This window comes from Rhodamnia argentea, chromosome 1 (assembly GCF_020921035.1).
Source record: "Rhodamnia argentea isolate NSW1041297 chromosome 1, ASM2092103v1, whole genome shotgun sequence".
In the NCBI taxonomy this organism is placed as follows: Eukaryota; Viridiplantae; Streptophyta; class Magnoliopsida; order Myrtales; family Myrtaceae; genus Rhodamnia; species Rhodamnia argentea.
Genome location: NC_063150.1, coordinates 14,771,932 through 14,793,140, shown reverse-complemented (window position 1 = coordinate 14,793,140; position 21,209 = coordinate 14,771,932). Strand labels below are relative to the sequence as shown.

The 21,209-nt window shown below is 40.8% G+C and overlaps 1 protein-coding gene across 2 annotated transcripts; it reads right to left on the bottom strand.

Annotated features, from left to right (window-relative positions):
* Positions 1-8,968: 8,968 nt before the first annotated feature.
* On the bottom strand, positions 8,969-20,802 carry LOC115757230 (selenium-binding protein 1-like). Of its 2 annotated transcripts, XM_048284090.1 has the most exons (8): positions 20,784-20,802; positions 12,643-12,784; positions 12,002-12,197; positions 11,062-11,289; positions 10,625-10,856; positions 10,396-10,503; positions 9,583-9,855; positions 8,969-9,473 (listed from the first exon to the last, which is right to left on the bottom strand). In XM_048284090.1, the coding sequence occupies exons 2-8, from the start codon at positions 12,761-12,763 to the stop codon at positions 9,192-9,194; spliced, it is 1,440 nt and encodes a 479-aa protein (XP_048140047.1). In that variant the 5' UTR covers positions 12,764-12,784; positions 20,784-20,802; the 3' UTR covers positions 8,969-9,191. The 2 variants fall into 2 exon arrangements, with proteins under 2 accessions (XP_048140047.1, XP_030553234.1); XM_030697374.2 differs by lacking the exon at positions 20,784-20,802 and having other exon boundaries at positions 12,643-12,793.
* Between the last annotated feature and the right edge of the window lie 407 nt (positions 20,803-21,209).

The following is a 21,209-nucleotide window of genomic DNA, read 5'->3' as shown; positions in this document are numbered from 1 at the left end:
CCATACCCTATTAGGCGTGCCTGCCGTTGTTGTTTTGTCATCACTTTTTCTGTATGACCGTCTTGATTGTTTTACTTAGTCTTCCATATGTGCCAATGCATAATGAAAGATTAAATCAAAGAACGCATGGTTAAGCATGCCTTAACTAGGTGTGGCGGATTGGGACATCAAAATGTAAATGGTATCGGAGCAGTCCACGGAGTGATAATGTGGGCAAGTGGAAGAAATGAATGGTAGGCATGTACATATATAAAATTACAAGTGCATGCGATTGTGATTGTACGTAGGGGTGAGCATGGTTCCAGGGTAGAACCGAGAACCTGGAACCGGAACCCGTAGGATCCACTCTAGTTCCAGGTTCCAAGGTATGCGGGGTAGGTTCCAGGTTCCAAAAATTGAGGAACTCGTTCCAATGGGTAGGTTCCAGGTTCCACTACCTGGAACCTGGAACCTGGAACCTGGATTCCGAAATAAATTTTTATATTTTTCTTGGTATATATTTTTGCACAATCATACAATGTTATATGGCATCCGATGATGAGTGTATAATTTGGAGTCAAACAATTTTTTATGTTTCGGGTTCCAAAAAATGATAAATGTATTCCAATAGATTGGTTTCGGGTTCTAAATGTAATCCGTACATAGCCTAAAATCACTCACATCTACTTTTTCTTAGATGTTGTAGTGTTCACTCTCATTTTGCTTAACTAAAAATGAAAAAAATAAAAGAAAATAAAAGAAATTGATAGGTTCTCGGGTACCCTGGAACCGACCCTAGAACCCGTGACGGGGAAGGTTTCGGGTTCCAAGGTGTAACGGGTAGGTTCCAGGTTCCAAAAAATGAGGAACCTGTTTGGACGGGTAGGTTCCGGGTTCCAGGTGGAACCCGTAAGGAACCTGGAACCGCTCACCCCTAATTGTACGGGATTGGCAATAGCTTATGCTACTTATTAGCCAAAGAGATTATGTTGATCACTACTTAAGTTTGATGATTATTATGGCTATGTATGGATATAGTAGGGTGATCAATTGAGAATTGGATGCTTAGTTGCACTAGCAATAGTTTACCTTAAGCTTGCAATGTTGAAGTTGGAGATTAGCCTTGTATTAATTTATTGTGGATATGGAATTGTGGCAAAGGCGATTGATATTTGCGGAGTTTAGGCTGGAATCTGTGTTGGTATATTGATGGTTTTAGATATCGATTTTGTTGAAAAGCACCGATGTTCACAAAGAAGCGAATGGTAAAGGATATGAACCATAGGCTTGGAATTGACTTTGTGGTTTGAGGTTTAGTTATGATTTTGGACAACGGGCCGGTTGGAATATCTTGAATTCGATATGAACAGCAACCATGAGAGAGTTATATAGATTGATTCTAGGCTCTTAATCTTTAATGGTGAAAGTCGCCCGATGATTTTAGTTAAGTTTAAGTTGTGAATCTATACATGGTTTAAGTTCGGGATCCTACATGTATATCATAGATTTATTGAATTAAAACCATTGAGTATTGAAAACATGCATGCATGAGCATATCATTATTTTATGTCGGACTTGATAAATCATCGGCTTGGTATGGGACGAACCGTATGGGATACCCACAAATCGTAGTGAGACATGGTATGGGACATGTTGAAAGGGACTCTCTTCATAAGTATATGACTTGGGGAAGCCTGTAAAGACCTGGTCTATCGAAATTAGGGGGAGTGATCGCCGGGGTAGAGAGGCTCGGACAAGGTATGGCTCCCGACCGGTCTTCTCGGAGCAGATGATGATGGGGGTAGGAATGAATCAAATCAAGCATTAAAAGAGTGGGTCTAGGTGTTGTGCTAAGTATGACTAAGATCGTTCTCGATTTTGTATCGAAACGATTTTAAAAAGTTGAATTGATTTGTGTTTTCACATTTCGGAACGTTTTCGATTTTGTATCGAAATGAGTCCGAGTTGATTCATACTTTTGAAATCTAAGATGTTTTCAAATTTTAGAACGTTCTCGATTTTGTATCGAAACAATTTCAAGTTTGAGTTGTTTTGTGCTTTCGAAACAAAACAGTTTTCAAAACTATATCGTTTTCAATGTTAGAAATGATTTCAAGATTTTGAAAGAAATTCGATTTAAGCAGCATGTGCATCTCATGGTAATTGAATAATAAATGATAACAAAGAGTAGGTTGAGATGACATTGTAAGAAATGCCTAAAACGTCTGCTAGGGAGTTGGTGAAAGTCTATTTGATATCTTCGATGGTAATATTTTCGGAGAAGTTCTCGTATCTGTGAAGGATGTATTATTGCTTGCAGTGATGTGTCCTACAAAGGTCTAAAAAGAGCTAGAAAATGCTTGGAAGATAATTTTCAGAGATCTGAAGGCAATGCACTGGAAGTAACCCAGTGAGATGGGTGTAAAATATTTTAAGAAAGTAACTAGCGGAACCACAAGCATGGCATATGGATTTGGCATCGTGATTAGCAGAAGCATGAGTACCTCCATCACCATAGGACGATCTGCCGATGATATGGACATTGATGAGTCCATCATTTACGCCAATTAAGTTGATGAGTTATGAGAACAACCGTGAGAAGATAAGTTGAGGATATGAGTAAATGGCATAGAAGTGTTGCCGGATAGATAACGAGATTATTAAGGCCAATGGTAGCCCCGTATACAGGTTAAGATTGCAAAATGTGGCAATTGAGGTTGGAGTACGCAGTGAAAAGCGTAGTACGCTACGTAGTAATACAGAACCTAAAGGTCTCCCCTTGTGATAGGGAGGAAGCAAAAAATGAAATTCGAGGGCAAAATTTCCTGGTGTGGAGAGGATTGTAATAACCCTAATTATCACCAACTTAAGTAAAGTGTGCATTAGTATTAACGGGTTCAGATTATTAGATAAGTTTAGAAGAGTTATTATGCGACGGACGGAATTTTATCTGATTTAATTGACAAATGGATCGGTGGACTGTTGAACTTGGCGCAATGGATAATTGGGAGTCAAAGTGCAGTTGGGGCGTGAAATCTCTGAACCCAACATGTCCATTTTCCCTCCACTACTAAGAAACCTGGACCTTTTCTCTCCCTTAAATGTTTCCCCCTCCACTGAGTCTCTCTCTTTCTCTCTTCTTCTTTTCTTTTTCCCTCGTGAACACCCCCACCGAGAGCACTTTATGTTCTTCACTCGAGTCCCTTCTTCCTTGACCACTCCGCCCACTCTTTCTGCTCTCTCGATCCCTCTCTTTCTCTCACCCACCCCTCACGCTCCTTCCCTGCGCTCGAGCCAGCGATGTCGATGATCAGGACCAGCGAGCCACATTCCACCTCAAGCCACTATCGCCCCATTGCTGTTTATCGCTCACTGTCCGTGGACCCTTACGCCCAAGGAAGAGGAGGAGTTGGCCACCGAGCTCATTCTGCCCCATTTTCATCTCTGTCTTCTTCGAACAACAAATCCAGGTAAGTATATTCCTACTCGACTACTAGACAGCTTGATGACATGTCGGTTGGCTGGAAATGGTGATGTAGAAGGTGGGTTGGCCGAAGTGATTTTCGGTTGCATGAAGTGAAGCAAATGGTCCTATAGTGAGGCAATGGTAAAGCTTAGTTCGTGAGATTGCGGGTTACTAAGATTGAGAGTTTTTGTTGGATTAACTAAGAATTAGGGTCCAAATTGAAGTTGCCTATGGAGAAAGGGGTTCGGCCGTATCCCAAAAATGATGGTCGAAGTTTGTAGTCTCAAGGCTTGTTAGATGGTGGGGTGTGGCTGGTTACATTCGAGGGAATGGGGCGTAGAGGGCCAATCTAGTGATGTGCCGTTCCAGAGGTACGAAAAGAGGAAGAGGGTTACTAACTCGCTGGTGGCGAGAGAAAGTAGGAGTGGAGGAATTTGTTATTAAACTTTGCGAATTATGGTGGCGGGTAGGTTGAATTTAGCCTTTAGAATCAGATGAGCAACTTGAGGGTCATAGGACTAGCTCTCTGACCCCAGGGCAAGGACTACGCCGCTTTCATTATGGAACTTCTAGGGTTAATGTGGCCAAGAGTTGTTTGTGATGGTTGGATAAACCTCCCTCGGGCTCGACATTATTTGAATGATGGTTCGGCCATTTAGTCATTAGGTTAGAAATATGACTTACGGAGTTTTAAACTCACACTTGTGGTTATCATTGTTTTCTTCCGTAGCTATATCGATATGTCATCCTCTCCTCCACCCACCCGAGTCATTCCTCACTTTAGTGCTCTAATACATATCACGCACACCTAGGAGGAGCGCATCGAGCCCTATCCACCATACAACAATTACAGGAGGCTGCACACGATCATAGTAGTCGATGTGGGTCCTCTAGTGGGATGTGTCGAGCACTACTTTACTACCATCTACATCCGAGGTTTTTGTATGTGGCATGGTCCTCAGCCCTCCCCTCTCGTAGGCAAGCATAGCAATGGGAAAGGCAGCTATAGAGGGAGCAGCAGCGATGAGAGTAGGGAGTAATGGAGTATGAGGGTGGAGGTAGTAGATGTACAAGTAGACCTTTGGGAGTTGGCAACACGGCAGCTACTTTTTTTACCGAGGCCATGCGATGGTTAGATGTAGGGGATGGAGTATATCGATGATGGCAGCAAGACATGAAGGGGGAAATCGTTGTCTTTTGAGGTCGCTTCCCATGTCTGTTTCTATTTATCTAGAATGATGTAATTAAACAATTCATTGCCTATAAAAGAAAATATTTTCTTGAATTTTCTTGCTTAAACATATCTTGTGATTATTGTAAATTAGGAACCCCTAATGAGGCCATGACCTTAGGCATCATGTCCGCCTTGTGTTTTACATGCACTTATGTTATTTTTATTTCAGTCTTCCGCATGCACCCCCTATACGTACTATAATATATATATATATATATATATAGGGGGATTAGTGAGGGATTAACGACAGTCCCTTGCAGAGTTGGTATCAGAGCAAGAGGTTCGAGGACAGTTCCTTACATATTATTGACATGATAGTATTTTAGGGACACTATGTATTTAATTCGAGTCCTATTCGATCAAATATGTGCAAAATCGGGCTAACTGGAGGTAGGAAGTGACACATATTGCACCACATACTACATGTAGCAGCACATGACAAAACATGCACCACGAAGTAACACGTGGCAACACGCCACGTGTCATCACGTGGCGGACAGCAGCGCCGACTCATCATGTGCGCCCTTTCCTATAAATACCCTTTTGACGTCGGTTATTTCATCATTCGTTTGTCAGAACAAACCCTCTCTTCCTCTCTAAAACTCCCTCTACACGAAGTCTCTCTTGGCCTTGTACTCTCACTGTATGTGGCTGCGCCGATGTCCCGGACAAGCTCCGTTGGTACGGTGCCAATCTATAGCGATATTTGTACAAGAAATCGAGGCAAACCCAAGATCATTCATATGTTGTTCCTATGTCATTTTCTCCAATAATTGTGGCAAGTAGATCTCTAATCCTTATTACTAAGAAATCTATGGTTCGTCATTGTGAGCATTGAGCTCCGATCTGTCTTGATTGTGATGATTTTTGTTGTGGCGTGATTACGAGACCGCACCGCTCTATCCTGGTTGCGGAAGTCTTGTTGTGGTATGAGTCCGAGATTATAAGCCTTTATAAGCTTGTATCTAATGTTGGTTGACTCTGCCTCCAATCATACGTTTCTATAGGCGGTTTAGTCGTTCAACTTAGTAATTACCTTGTTGAGTTTATACTTACTCCGTTGGTTGAAAACATTTTTCAATATACTAGGATGTTGGATGCACCATTGCCTATGTGGTAATCACTTTATGTTGAACCTTTATGGATTAGTCGGTCAATAGAAGAGTTTACCAAAGCCCGACGGGATATACCAATATTCATCCGTTACAATGTAATCCGATCTAAAGTTTATGTAGAATAAGGACCATCCATTGAATTACTCACGTAGGAGTTCAAGGCCATGTACTGTTGTAGTCCGGCTAGGTGGACCGACCTTATTGCTCCTCATCTGCTCGATTCTAATATTACTCCTCATCTACTCGATTTGAATGACCAGAATGAGAGTATGGGCGACAATACGAAGTTCACAAAATCCATGGGCAGTTTTAGCAATTTGGAATAGATTAATGACCTTTTGTACTCCTCCTTGGTAAATGGTGTAAATAGTGATGTATGTAACCTAAAAGAGATATAAATATAAAGTGAATAACCAATTTTCTGAATGATCTTACTACTTGCAATGTGTGCTATCTGGTTAGTAAAACCCATTAAGTCCACACCCTATTAGGCATGTCTGCTCTTAGTGTTTTGTTGTGCACTTGTTACGTATGGCCGTGTTGATTGTTTTACTTAGTCTTCTGCATGCGCCAATGTATACCGAAAGATTAAATCGGAGAACGTGTGGTTAAGCATGCCTTAACCGGGTGTGGCGGATCGGGACATCACAGGTAACCGCCCTTCGATTGTTGTAACTTTTGACACGTCGATAACTTCCACGTTCACCATATTATCTATTTGACCAAATCCTTATGTAACTACCAACTACCTTTGTATCGGTTTGTTTCTTTTCTTTTTTTGCTCAAATAAACCGTGCCGCGTTCTTCCTTTTTAGCAAAGCCTCTGGGGAATTGTTCCAGCGCTCAAGTAATTGCCAATTACCTTAGGATTGCTTGTATCGATTCAGTCGCCTTCTTCATTTTTTCATGTGGGCTATACTCACGTTCTCCATATCTTTAGGAAGCTGTTTTAACACTCGGATAACGGTCGGTAACCATTCTTCCATCAAGTATTTCAAGGCAAATATCCACCTTTTTTGGCATGTCCTTGAAAAACATTTAGATGCTTGGCAGTATCATTCCTCATTGGCTCCAATTTTATTGTTATTTCATCCATCTTTAATACATCTTGCTAATTTGGACACGTGGCATGATCTTTCTTTGATATTGATAGCCCGTTTCATGTTTCCTCACTGATCGATACTTATAGGGATCCTCGCGTGTCCTGCACATGACTTTCTCATATCCTGATACTGTTAGGACACTTGCTCCCCACTTGTTTGGCACGTGTATCAAGCTCTCATGTGCACCGCCCGAATATTGATGGGTAGATTATTTTGAGTGCCAACACCCTCGTCACAAAATCTGATAATCGGCCATATCTTGGAGAGTTGACTCTAGAGAAAGACGTGGCAACGTTCGAGATTCGAAGTAAGCCACCGTAAACAAATCGAGCAGAAAATAATCTTAAAAATAAAGGAAACTCGTTGACCAAGACTCCATCTATATCTATTGCAGCCCTTTCTCTCCGTCAAACTGCGTTCTTCTTCGTCTCTCCTCACCTCCGCTTCTCATCCATCCAGATCCAAAACTCCGAAAAATGGAAAAATCAATATCAACAGCCTATCTGCGCGATCTCGCCCTGCTCTCCGCCGTCGTCTGCTACTGCAACGCACTCGTGTTCCTCCTCGAACGTCATCTCCATTACCAGGTCGCGCTGCTGTTAACAGCGGTCTCGCTCACATCGCTGTGCCACCTCGCATTCCACCGGCTCCGGCTTGGCAAGTTGTTCAACTCCCACTACTGGCGAGTCTTCTTCCTCGCCTTCGCGTATCTCATGACCAGCAAGCACGCGCACCGGAATTCGTGGACCGGCCGGATACTAGTCCTGATGGGACTGGCGTTTCTCTGCATCTATGGCTTGGTGGTTTGGTGTTTCAGCCGTCTCCGTCCGTGGAAGCAGATCGCACAGGGTCACGAGCACCCGATCATGCCTCTCTCGGTGGATATAGCGTTCTTGCTCATCATTAACGGAATCGCGATTGTCGGAATCAGCTTTGCTCCCGACGAGGCGTTGATTGGATCAGCAGTCATGCTATGCGTTTCCTTCTTGTTGTTTTGCTGTTTTGTGAAATGTTCAAGGCAGTACCGAGTTCATAATGAATGATTGGAAACTATTCGCGTTGAACAATTCCACTATGCAATCTTCCCGTTCTTCAGTTGAAATGATACGAGTCAGGACGCTTCGTTTAAGAGTACGACTGAGAATTGTTGGCCTTCTTGGCAAGGAAATCTACCTAAGCACAAGCACCCGCAATCCGTAGTTCGTAATCCAAAGCTTTAACCAAAAACATCTAGTCCAAAATGTAAAACTAAGATCGCGTTTGATGGTAAAAAATGGGACAATTATTACATTTGTTTTTTCAAATTTACATTTTTTATAAATAAAAATTAAAAAAAAAAGAGAGAAAAATTTTAGAAAATTTGGAAAAGTTTAGAAAAAGATGCAAATATGGTCCACATCAAAGCCAATTGTATGTCGTAGAAGGGCCTGCCACATTAGCGATTTCCAATAAAAATTACCAGAAAGAACGTAATGACAAATCATCAAAACGTTTAAGTTTGACACGAAGCAATCAAAACGTTTAAGTTTGACACGAAGCAGCGGAGATGGCATGGTTCCAAAGGTCCTTGTCATGGTCTCTCTATGGAAATTGGAGTTGCACCGTGGAAGTTGCAGCTCAATTGTGTTTTAATCGGGACGGGTTCGACTCTGCTGGTTTACAAGAATCGATATAGATAATATTGGAAAAGTCGAATTAAGCGATCCCGAAAAGAACTTTCTGTCCGGCCCATCCCGGAAATTTTTTTTTTTTTTTGGGGTCGGATGGCCCATCCCGGATTTACCCATCGCCTGTTTTTCTTCAATAAGCATATAAACTCATTTATGTCTTGACATGACTTGATTTCCAATGGAGATGAAGGAGACCGGTCACAAGGTGTCGGGTTTCCGTCAATCATGCTAACTACCTACGCTTCCGCATTTTCGGAGGAAATTTTGTCATCTCGCAATCTCAGTCAAACAGTTCGTTCCTGTAAGTTCAAGCAATTCCTTGCTGGATTTCACTTTGGTGTCGACAATCAGGATGGACCATTAGGAAATCAAAGTTACGCATGAAGTACACGAACTCATAATGGAAGGAAAAGCATAAGGTTCTTAACTGTAGATTGGCAAATTTAAATATTAACAGCCAGTTAGTAAACTTGAACCTTATTGAAAGCATGATAAACATGGTTCTTGGGAGAGACCACGCCCTTTCAGAGCCCTAGCGACAACCGGTAAAGGCCGATGGCAGGCTCAGCTGTGACGTGATAAAGAGTGCGGCACTTATTCCTTTGTTTAACACATCTACCATGCTCAAATCCATATGTCCGACGTGCAATCGCCTCCTGGATACCTCATTTCGTGAGCTAGAGACGGGCCATCAGGCTCGGAGCCAAAGTCCACGAAGAAGTTTGGGTTAACTTTGAGGCCACCATTCTCGGTGTCAACATCAATCTGCAGCATGTGCGACCCTTTCTCCAGCAGTTGAGGATAGAACTGGCGATCCCAAGTGCTGAAGAGTGAGTTTGTGACATAGAGTCGTTTGCCATCTAAGCTTAACTGAATCATTTGAGGTCCTCCTCTGAGTTTATTCCCCTGAAGCAATGCATGCCGTGGTCAAAAAACTAATATTCTCGCAATTATCACGCTGTACCATAATCAGCTCTTACCATTGTCATTCTTACACGAATCGAAACAGACATACCTTTATCTCGGGAACATCAACTTGCCATGTCGTACCATCTTCTTTCTCTGCGACAATTGCGCTTCCCTTCTGAATCAATCCCCCGACCCATACTTGGCCCGCGAGCACGGGATTTGTAGGGTCCTCAATGTTGTACTGCCTCACGTCCCCATGAAGCCAGTTCACAAAGTACAGATAACGATCATCCAGCGACATCAAGAAATCTGTTATCAGTCCAGGCATTTCAGGAAGGATCCAGTTTTGGACCTTCATAGGTTTAACTGATATAGCCACCTGCATAAACCAGTGGGAAGAAGACATTACCGGGCTGCATATTATCATAATAATGGCAATCTGCAGAGTGATAAACACCCGCATTCAATTATAAAAAGAAGTATGGAGACATGAAAAAGTAAAAAAGAGCATCGAAAAGGGGACAGATGACGAGAGAAAAATTAAATTCAACCAGGTCTCCGATTTTAGTGAGAACACAGGTAAGAATTTTTTTGTATTTTCTAAAGATGGCAAAATTGCAACACGCATAGGTTTTCGTCAGTCGATAACAAGAGTTATATAATCCATATAAGTTTACGTTAGCACAAATAAAACATACATTCGTCAAGGTCCTGTCATCACATTTTTATATGACTCAAAACGACACTGTTCTCCACTGAGATATTTACCTCAGTTGACCCTTGACTTCTTTTTTTGGACATTCTGGCTGGCTCTCAGAAAGATTTCCAATACAGGTAATCTCTAAAATTTCAAGAACTACTGAAAGTTTGATTCCAGCTATTGCCAAGAGCGAAACATCAGGAATCTAAACATGAATACCTCATGGCTCCACAAGCCTTCCTGGTTCTTGAAGAAACGCACCATATTGCTGCTCAATGCAGACCCAACAAATCCCACATCCTTAGAAGGATCATGCAGGAACCTTATCTACAAAAAATCAGCGAGGATTTGTTCTGAGAATTTTGAGCTTGCAGTGGCTTAACAAGAAGCAACACAATAAACCAACCTAAACAAAACTGAACCTATAGTCGCTAAGTTTTAAAAATACCTCGAGTGGGAGGAGGCCGGTGTTGCCCAGGTCCAACGTTTGCTTGAGTTCACCATCAGGCCAGCTGTATACATAGAGATGCCTCCCGTATAGACCGTCCGACACGTGCTGAAGGTTAAAACCTTGGGTGAAAGCTGCAGGGGCGCCCCACGATGAGCTGATCATCGTCTTGTGCCGGGGTTGGTACCAGAAGTCATAACCAAAGAGGGGACTGTGCCCAGGTTTCTCCCACCTTATGTATAAAAATCAGTAGCAATTGAAATTATGAGCCTCATATAAATGACAGCTAGGGTAACAATATAGACATGATACAAAGGAGGACACAGAAAGAAAAAACTTGAACAATGCCAGACACAACAAGTTGAATAAATTGGTACCACCGATTATATAAATGAAAACAATGAAAAGATTTGTGCACGTGATTTGACAGTTATAACCTTCCTTTCACGTTGAATTCTGAATCAAGGAGCAGAAAGCCATTTCCCTTAGCTTTTCCATCTTTGTCACCAAGGCACGACACCATGATATCACCGGAAGCAAGGCAATGGGACGTGTGCGGATAAGCAAGTCCAGTCTTCTCAATGATGTCTTTTGGATCAACAACCTTATGCAGAGCTGGAGCTCGAGGATTGGTCTTTGTATCGATCACATATATGCGACCGGATCTGAAAGATGCAATGTACTTTGTAAGCTCTATACATATGAAAGAGAAGCTTTGGCTGCTGATTTGGTTAAAGAAAGAGAAGCTACAGAAACATAATTGCCAATCCAGAGTAAGTGAAGTTGCTAGTTTTCCCATCAAATGGCGGGGCATCATTCATCGAACATACGCAACTGTAATAAATCAATACCCTTAAGAGTATGGCAGAGAAGCGGCGGGAGACCTTAGAACAAACTGCCTGCCTTCAAACTTCTTTGTAATCAAGCATGATGAGATTTTATAAAGTCGGGAATGCTAACTACTTCTACATTGTGCCCAAACGATCTCATGGAAGTTCGCTGAACCAGAGGTCAAGCGTCTTTTAAACCGATAGACCACGAAGTTCAGCAGCTAGACATGTGCATACCTTTTGATTCAACTTCAGGTAGGAAAGGCAAGAAAACTTGATTAAACGAGATCTCACAGCAGGATGTAGGAATACAGCGACCACGACTAATGAAGATGAATGACGAGGATGAAGACGGGGTCAGAATAATGAATCAATAGAATCCACGAAGCATGAGTTCACTGTGTAATGATGCACTCAAAACAATGAAACTGCGTCAGTTCATCCTATCATAGTACCAGTTCTCTCCTTAAAAAGTTGCCGTCTTTTGTCCCCGAAAATTGCAAGAACATTGTGAAAAATAGGAGGAACACGAGAATAGGCTTCTTACATCAAAGATGGCAGGATCAGGAAACGCCTGTCGGCCGACGAATCTCCATGGCAGGAGCTGCATGCGTTCCATCCTGAATGATGGAGTTCGTCGCCCAAGTACGGCACGGGAAGCCTGTGGACGACCTTCGAGTAGCTGGGCGAGTCCGGATCCACGTCCAACGTGGCCAGGTAATCGGGTTTCTCTGTTCCAGTTCCTGACCCAACAATGGAAAAATTTCACATTTCCGTACGATTTGGAGATTCCAACCACTGACACCAGACAGATATCAGACATAAGCAACTACAATTCAGGGACGGCGAATTGATTCCTCATAAAGAAAAGAACCAATTTCAGCCATTTAAGCGAAAATCAAGTTTTTCCTAGACCCACATGACACAGATCGTTCATATCACAGGATAGTCCAAGACCCAAGACGGGTCATTCATCCCATCCCAAGTGCCGTAATGCAATCATCCCATGGTCGTATGAACCTGGTTCTTTTCTCGTTCTTGGGTTAATCAGTGACTGTGTTGAGGAACAGAACAGAATACCGAACGAAGACGGCGAAACAGCAGCGACGAGCGGCCAAGACGAGCGGCAAAAGGTCGGAGGTGGTCGCGAAAGAATGAATCAGGGACCCAGGGAGTGAAGGTACGCACCAGAGTAGACGCAAGTGACGTAGAGGAGCTTCTCCCTCGGGCCGGACATGGCCTCCAACGGCGTCGCGTATCCCGGCCCCGTCTCGCAGCACCCATGACCGTTGCTCGCCTCGACCACCATCTCTCTCTCTCTCTCTCTCTCGCAGAATTCCTTGGCTCGACGAAGCAGAGTATGGTCTCGGATTTGACGTGACGCTTTCGTCTTTGACGGGTTCCTCTGTCTATGCTGAGGTGGGATATCAGTGATGGATCATACCCGCCTTGTCTGCATCTGTCTGTTTTTTTTTTTTTTGATCAAAATCTGCATCTGTCTGTTGACTCGTCCATATTCATGATCTCATCCCCATTTCAGGATAAATACAAAAGGAAAAATATATTTCTAGGACTAAAAACACAATTATACCAGAATTCAAATTTATTGGGTAACCTAGTAATTGTTTTTTTTATAAAAGCCATTGAACTCCACGAATATTCCGACCGCCCCCGCCCCCCTGCAAAAAATAAAAAAGCCTCCATGAAAAGAATAAAATCATCCCGTTATTCTTGTCGCCTCAACCTAACTAGAATTGAACATAACGAGCGATGTAGTAATAAGTTTCAATTGATTATTTTAAGCTGGTGAAATGCGTGCATAGAAAAAAAAAAAAATTTCTTCGTCGCTTCGAGTGCGTGAGCCTAACTCGTACTCATCATTATATGAGGGATTTCATTCGACCTAATTTGATGAAGCGAATTTGAGCTCAAATATCCTAAATTAACTCCGAATCGAGGGATTGTCTCCCTTTGAATGGTCTATAAAAATATTGCAAAATTGGATCAATAGAAAATCTTCATTAAATTTTGCTAGTAGACATCGCATTTACTGAGAATAGAACTCCAAAAGAATGTGTCTAGGTGGGATGTACCGACGAGCACGGAACGAGGGCGACGGTGACGGTGATCTGGACTTCACCGTCCGATTGTGACTGTGTTTCTTGTGGAATCTTCAAGTTCACGGGGACGCGCGGGTGGGGCCCAAGGAGTGAGGTGCACACGTGGCAAATCAACCTAGGAGTTGGAGTTTGTGATGGGACTAGGTTCCACTAAGATATGTATGCATGGTTTCGAGAGCGCGGATGATACTATGCCTCTTGCTTCTTCCGACCTCGTTTATTCCGAGGTCCATCTACATTGACTCCTAGTTTCAAAATTGATTGTTTTAAAAATCAATCCCCCAAGGTATTTTACCATATTTGGTGTGAGAAAAGTTGGTGTGTTAGATGCTATGCAATGACGGATCAGTCTGACGATGCGCTCCAGGTATTGGATTCGACTGCGAAAGGTTGTTTGAATCATAAGTAACTAGAAAAATTGACATAAATAGTCAATTAAATTTAGTATAATGTACAATATGATCGCTAAATTTTTAACTCATTTAATATTTATCTATGAACTTTAGCCCAATATGTAAGATAATCCCTAACTTTTTAACTTGTTCAATTGGTCTCCGAACTTTTAGAACATGTTCAATTTAATTCATGGACTATATAAAAATGTTCAATATTGTTACAATCTTAAAATAATGGAAGGAATATATTGAACATTTTCATATAGTTTAGGACTAACATTAAACGTATATCGAAAATTCAGGGATTACATTGAATATATGACAAAATTTTAGGGACTACATTGCACATTAAGTCAAAGTTCGGGGACTACATTTAATAAATTAAAGTTCATGAACCGCATTTCACATATTAAAATTTTATGAACACTACCATGGTCTCACCTCTCGCGAAGTCGAAGTATAGGACTTACCCATTCCTTGCAAAGCAAACAAAATTCACAAGCCCTTACGCCAAGCTTTGAGCTTGAGTGGCCATGGTAGTCGTGAACTTCGAAGCGAGATCCAATCTCGAAGCTCATGGGCGTCGTGGCGAGATCCGGTGGGTGGTCAAGCAAGGGCCTATGAACGATGTAGAGAGGTTTAGTTGGCAATGGATAGTGACGACGAGCACGGCACGAGCTTTTACCGAGTGATCGCGAGGTTGAAGATGATGCATAGTGAATTCTATTTTTTTTTTTCTTTTTCAATTTTTAACTTTTTTAAATCTTCTATTGACGTGGCATTCGCGTGGCGCTATCGTTGTACCACGTCATATTTTTAATAGACACTTTTAACAGAGTCCTAATGGAGGGTAAATGTGTTATAAGGGTACAAGTTCGGGATTTTCGGTGTCACAAAAAAAAAATTTATGATAGATATGTCATTGTTGGCATAGTTTGATGTTTTTGACGCATGATAAATGTGTCAGGATAATTTAGAGTTTTTGGTTACATTTTTCACAAGAAATGAAAGTAATAAAAAATTTACAGTCAGATTTATTAACAGGACTGGAAAAAAAAAATCGTGTGAAGGAGGGATAAAAATCGACGACCATGGGGATGAGGGTGAGAGTGACCGGAACATCACCGTCGATTGTGATGTTTGCTCTGGAATCTTGACCGGAAGTACAGGTGGGGCCCGAGGTGTCAGTGTACACGTGTCGTTTTCCCCAGGATTTGTGTCTGAGTGGGGGCTGTGTGTCACTATCGTATTGTATGTGTATGATCCAAGATCACGGATGATACTATGGCTTTTATTTGTATACACCCTTGTTTATCTCAAGGCCATTTATTTATGAAAACCTCGTTTGTCTCACAGCCTCTGTAAAATTGATTCCGGTTCTCAAAATAGATTTTCTGAAAGAATATTCTCAGGATAAATTATCATACGTCGAAAAAAATTAGTACATAAAATATTGTAATTTTTAATTATGAGTGAAAGGTGAAGACAAACATTCATATGCTGATAATCCACTCCGGCTTTTACCATAAGATTCCGCCCCGCTACGAAAAGTTCATTTGAGTCATAATTTCTCTCCACCACTCGAGACCCGATGTATGCACCGCAGTCTCCACAAAAGATGTTAGTAGTTAATAAGTTTCCGTGCACGATGTATCTTGTAGCTAGGCAACGTACTTAGTATTTTTTATTTAATTGTTAAAATAGGGCTTAAAAAATACACAACATAGCATAGTAGATAAAGGGTAATTCCTTGAAAAGTCCCTAACTTTATGTCCAACCATAATTTATCCGGAGCTTTTTTTGCCTAAGAAAAATTCGAATTTTCTAGTCTTAAATTACCTACACCAGCCAAAAATTCACTATTGGATTCAAAATAATCAATATGAGGAGGCTTCTATTGATTCATCTAAAGCAATGGTATTGATAAAGACGGAGGTCTTGATAATGATCCTCTAACTAGCTTTGATGTTGATAATTTTGAAAAAAAAAATGAGTGGCGAATTTTGGATGCTTGGACAGATTTATATTAGAGTGAAAGTTTGAGATTTTTTTTAGACAAAAAGAAATTCAGGGCCAGAATTGTAATTGAACTTAAAGTTACGCGTTTTTTAAGGAATTTTCCCTTTGAGGCCCTACAACTTAATTAAAAAAAAATACAGATTTCGTAGCTGTTGACATATATTCGTGGGGCCTGACATAGTTCAAAACAAAGCAGTATGAGCACTTAGATACCTTTTTTATCCGGTAAGATTTTATTAGCAAGACAAGCAGCTAAAGAATTGGGAAATCCCAGCTGGCCCCGACATCGAGCGGCCAACTTTATCTGCTGCCAAAATTAAAAACAATTTTTATCTTCTTGGACACATCAATTTAAGGAATTGATATGGATCGTCTTGATTGATGACTGGACCAATGGTCTTAGGATTTATCTCCTTGAGAAGCCATCACATCACATCGCGCGAAGAGATCGGACGGTGGAGATTTAAACGATTTTCTTAACATGTTCTGTAACTTTACTCCTCAAGACTTGGGAAATTAAAATTTGATTAGTGGTTAATGCTAATTACACTCTTAGCAAAGTTAGTGCGGAGATCATATCACCCCTACTATATTAAGTGAAAAACATTTAATTGTCTCACTTTTATTTTCATTCCAATTTTAAACCAACTTTTCGAATCATATAGAATAACAGTTACAATTTCAAAACATGAATTCCAAAACCGTCCATAACTCTGCTGTTGATTCCATCAACAAAATCTTGCCCCGCAAAAATGATTTTAAAAGAATCCGCTCGCAAATTGCTGGTTGTGCCACATTTACCTTGAATTAATTTTTGCGTCACAAAAATCTGAAACTGATCCACCAGTGACACATTGGTGCCAAACTTATTTTTAGTTTTTTAGAAAGTCCCAAACCAGTGTTCCTGCAACGGATCTACCCTTTGTTAGTTTCCGTTCAATATCTCTATTAAACTACTATGTTGAATCACACGTGACAAACAACTCGAATAATCGGCATGTGATGTCAATCCGACATGGGAATTCAATATAAACAGGTCTCCTAAAGGATGTCATTGAGCTTGCAGAATTGGCGTAAATAATAAGTACGTAATCAAGTTTTGTTCTTAGTCAATGTGAAACTCTATTGAAGCGGTCCTTTCATTCGATTCTGCTAAAGATTCGTTCACGCCAGGAAGGCAACTCAACTAACGAGGGGATATCATTAGGTTGCGATGTTTTGATGTTTCTACTTGTAAATGGCAATGAATGAGCGCAGATAAAGAAGAAAATTGGTGATCTAAAGTGGATGTGGCAAAATTGGTCTAAAATCCATAAATTAATCCAAATTTAACGGTGTGAGTCATTTCTTTAAATTTTAAAAACAAGCTTAAATATGTCATAAATAGGTTATTTAATAACTTAATAGTCTTAAATGGATTATAAATGGATCATAAATTAGTTAATTAACTACCTTAAGTTAGTCATATAAGAGTATTCTGATTTTTTAATTTTTCTTTCTTTCTTTCTTTCTTTTTTACGAAGTCCGACCACAAGGAGAGGGCCGCGAAGCCCTCGATAGTCATTAACAAGGGTCGCCAAAGGTTGGGCGGTCATCAACGGTCTTAGAAAATAAAAAATAAAAAAATTCAAAATTTTTTTAGACATTATAAAAATTGTCCACAATGGTTTAGTAATATAACTATTAAAGAATTTAGAAGAAACAAGTTTCCTAGATTGGATTAAATATGAAAGTATTTTACAAATATGAGTCCGATCGAGTATGGTTGAAAATTTTGTGCTGCAGTAAATGGGACAAAAACGGGTTATATGGGTCAGTTTAGGCCGGGTCATTTATGACCTGATCTACCCATTTGATAGGTAGGTCTACTACTAAAGGTGAACTTTGAAAGTTATATCTTGCCAATGCTATAATCAAAAGCCAAATAGTTTAAGGAAAGCTACTGTCTTGGGAGACAATTCTTGTCTTTGTTTATCTGAAATTACATTTTGTTGGGCTGCAATAACTTTAGCCAGTTGCTTATTTTTTTTCATATTTCAATGAAGGGAAAATACCATAAAAAATTCTAAACTTTTTTTCATCGTGACACATTTATCTTGAAATTTTTTTATGCCGTCAAAAACCTTAAATTATACTCACTGTGATGTATTTACTCCAAACTTTTTTTATGATACGAAAAATCAAAAGCTTGTACACACGTGACATAATTATCCTCCCTTAAAAGTACGTTAAAAAATGCCATTAAAAATCTGACGTGGCGCTACGCATCTCCACGTCAATGAAAGATTAAAAAGAAAATTAAAAAAGAAAAAAAAATCAAATTCACTATTCATTATCTTCAACCTTGCAATACTCAACCAAAGCTCGTCCGATGCTCGTCGTGGTTATCCATTGCCACCAAAACCCCCTGTAGCGTTTGTCAGCCCTTGCTTGACCACCCACCAGATCTGGCCACGCGACCACTCGATCTCGAAGCTTGGCGTGAAGGTTTGTGAATTTCGTCTGCTTTGCGAGGGGATGGGTAAGCCCCACGCTTCGGCTTCTCTAGGGGCGGGACCGTGGCAGCTAATAGTTGATTAAAAAAATGTGCAAGTGAATAAACACACGGGATTGAGGGTGTTGGGTTCCTTGAAGCTCTCCACATTTGTGACAAGGGCCACCATTAGAGACAAAAGCTAACGCAAATGCAAAAAAAGGTGAACCAAATTCAGATTGAGAACAATCTGCGCATATGAAAATTTCCACAAACAAATGACTGAAATAACACATACCCAGAAACTCAATTCAGAAAAAAGAGGGGCGACTCGCAAGAATAGTCACATTCAAGCAAGAAAATACTTGAAAATGAGAAGAGCCTCAAATCACACCTCAACAGAGTAGTAAAATAAGGCAAATTGAAAACAACTGTAAGCATAAACGAACGAAATTCACAAATCCTCAGGCCAAGCACGGGGCTCAGGCGGTTATGGTGGCCGCAAGCTTCGAACCTAGATTGGAACTTGAAGATTGCGGCCGCCATGACCAGATCTAGTGGATGTGGTCAAGCAAGGGACAACAAATGCTGGCGGAGGTCCAAAGGAAAGTGGGTAGCGACGAACGAGCGCCAGAGGACCTCGCGAGGTTGAAGACGATGAATAGCGCCTTCGATTTCTTCTTTTTTCTTTTTAATGGTTTTTCTGATGTAATGCTTGCATGTCATCATATCAACGCCATCTCGGATTCACATTGGATTTTTAACGACCACTTTTAATAAAACCCTAATAGATGGATGAATGTGTTATAATGGTATAAGTTTAGGGTTGTTGGTGTGAAAAAAAAAAATGGTTAGGGTAATTGTGTTACGAGGGTATAGTTTGGGATTTTGATGTCACAAAAAAAAAAAATCGGGATAAATGTATTACAGTGAGCATAGCTTAGGATTTTTATGATTTTTTTTTCCCTTTTGGTCCAAGCTGTTATGATCTCATAAACAAGCTTTTGAAGGGGTCAATTCAACCCAAATTGCATTTATACTCAAAACTAACAATAATCATAAGTAATTACAAGTGCTTTGTAAAAGAGTTGGGCATTATGTCCATAATCATTTTTGAGATATCCTAACAAGTGAGAGCATGTACACCACATCCAGCTCCGTCAAATTACAGTAGAGTATATATGCTTCTCTACCTACTTATCAGCCCTGACTGTATTTCACCATTATTGATCAGAGTGGAGACAAAAGTTGAATGCCACCGGTTCAAGGCCCACTTAGAAAGATTTCTGAATCTGAAACTCTGACGATGAACAATGTTTTGTGATGCGCGCCCAACTGGCTTTTTCTGTGTCTTTTTCGGCCAAGTGTTTCCTTAAGGTGAGTTGGCTGTGTTTTGGCCTACTCAAGAGCTTCCGTTGACAAGGATTTTTCAACTGCATGATAACTTGCTGGCTAACTGAAAAGGGCACTGAAGTGAAGGGACTCTTTTTCATTTCCTTTAAACAAGGATTCTTTATGACGGAAAAAATCAAAAGCTAACTAACCCACGTTCTTCTTTCAAGAAAAGGGGAAAAAAGGAATTCTTTTTCCAATCTTCAGTAAAATTAGTCTGCCTTCCTTAGTAGTATAAAGAAAAATGAGGCATGACAGGCTCTTTAATTGGTGGGAAGCAATATATTCGGCTTCCATAGGCGTGCCAACGAACAGTTAGCAATCATCCAGTGGCTGTCCTGAAGTCAAAAGAGGGCTTGAACCATGATCAAAGAAACTATTTTTTAAGGTAGCCGCTCTCTTTCCATGCCCACAAAGAGCATGGAGTGGTCAAATTACCTTTTCCCCCTTGGGTCGGCCATGGAAATTTTGACCCTCATCATGTTGCTCGACACAGCGTGGTATTTCATGTGACAAATGCGCTTTGTTCCTCGCAGCAAACCTTGTTCTGTTGGTGCCTTCTATTATCGTGTAATTATATGTATATTGGGGTATTTCTGTAATTGTGTTTATTTATACCCTTATTGTAATTAGTCACTCATATAAATACATGTTATACAACCCTAGTTTGGGTTGAGCCACCATAAACACTCTGGCGTTATTTCTCTCTGACTCTAAACATCTTCATGGTATCGGAGCGGGAAAACGCATCACGTTCTTCAACATCTTTGCCCCAAATCAACACTTCTTTTGCTCCAATTTCTGCCTCAACAATGTTAAATACGTCTGGAAATTTTTCTTCTTCTCTGCCATCTTTTTTGCCATCATCTTCTCTTTCTGTTAATCCCAATTTCTCTTCACCTCTCAATAATATGCCACCCACTTTCACCTTTTCTTCTCCTTTCTCTCTTGCTCCGATCTCTCCCGCAACTCAAATAGCGGCCGTGCAACCAGCCTCACCATCTCTTGTTCTTCCCAACATCACTAATCTCGTCTCCATCAAGCTTGATGCAGACAATTATCTTTTGTGGAAATCTCAATTTGAACCGATTTTGATTTGCAACGATCTGCTGGGACATGTGGATGGATCCTTTCCGTGTCCGTAGAGGCTTATCAATGATCAGAATGGTACTTGTGGTGTCCAATCCCTCTTATTCGATTTGGTTCAAGACGGATTAATGCGTTCGCGGTTTGATTAACTCAACCCTCACAGTTGAGATTTTCCGTGAAGTTCATGATCTTCGAACATCTCGAGAGATTTGGCTCGCTCTAGGGCGACGTTTTACCGATCGATGCGCCGCCAAAGAAATTGGATTA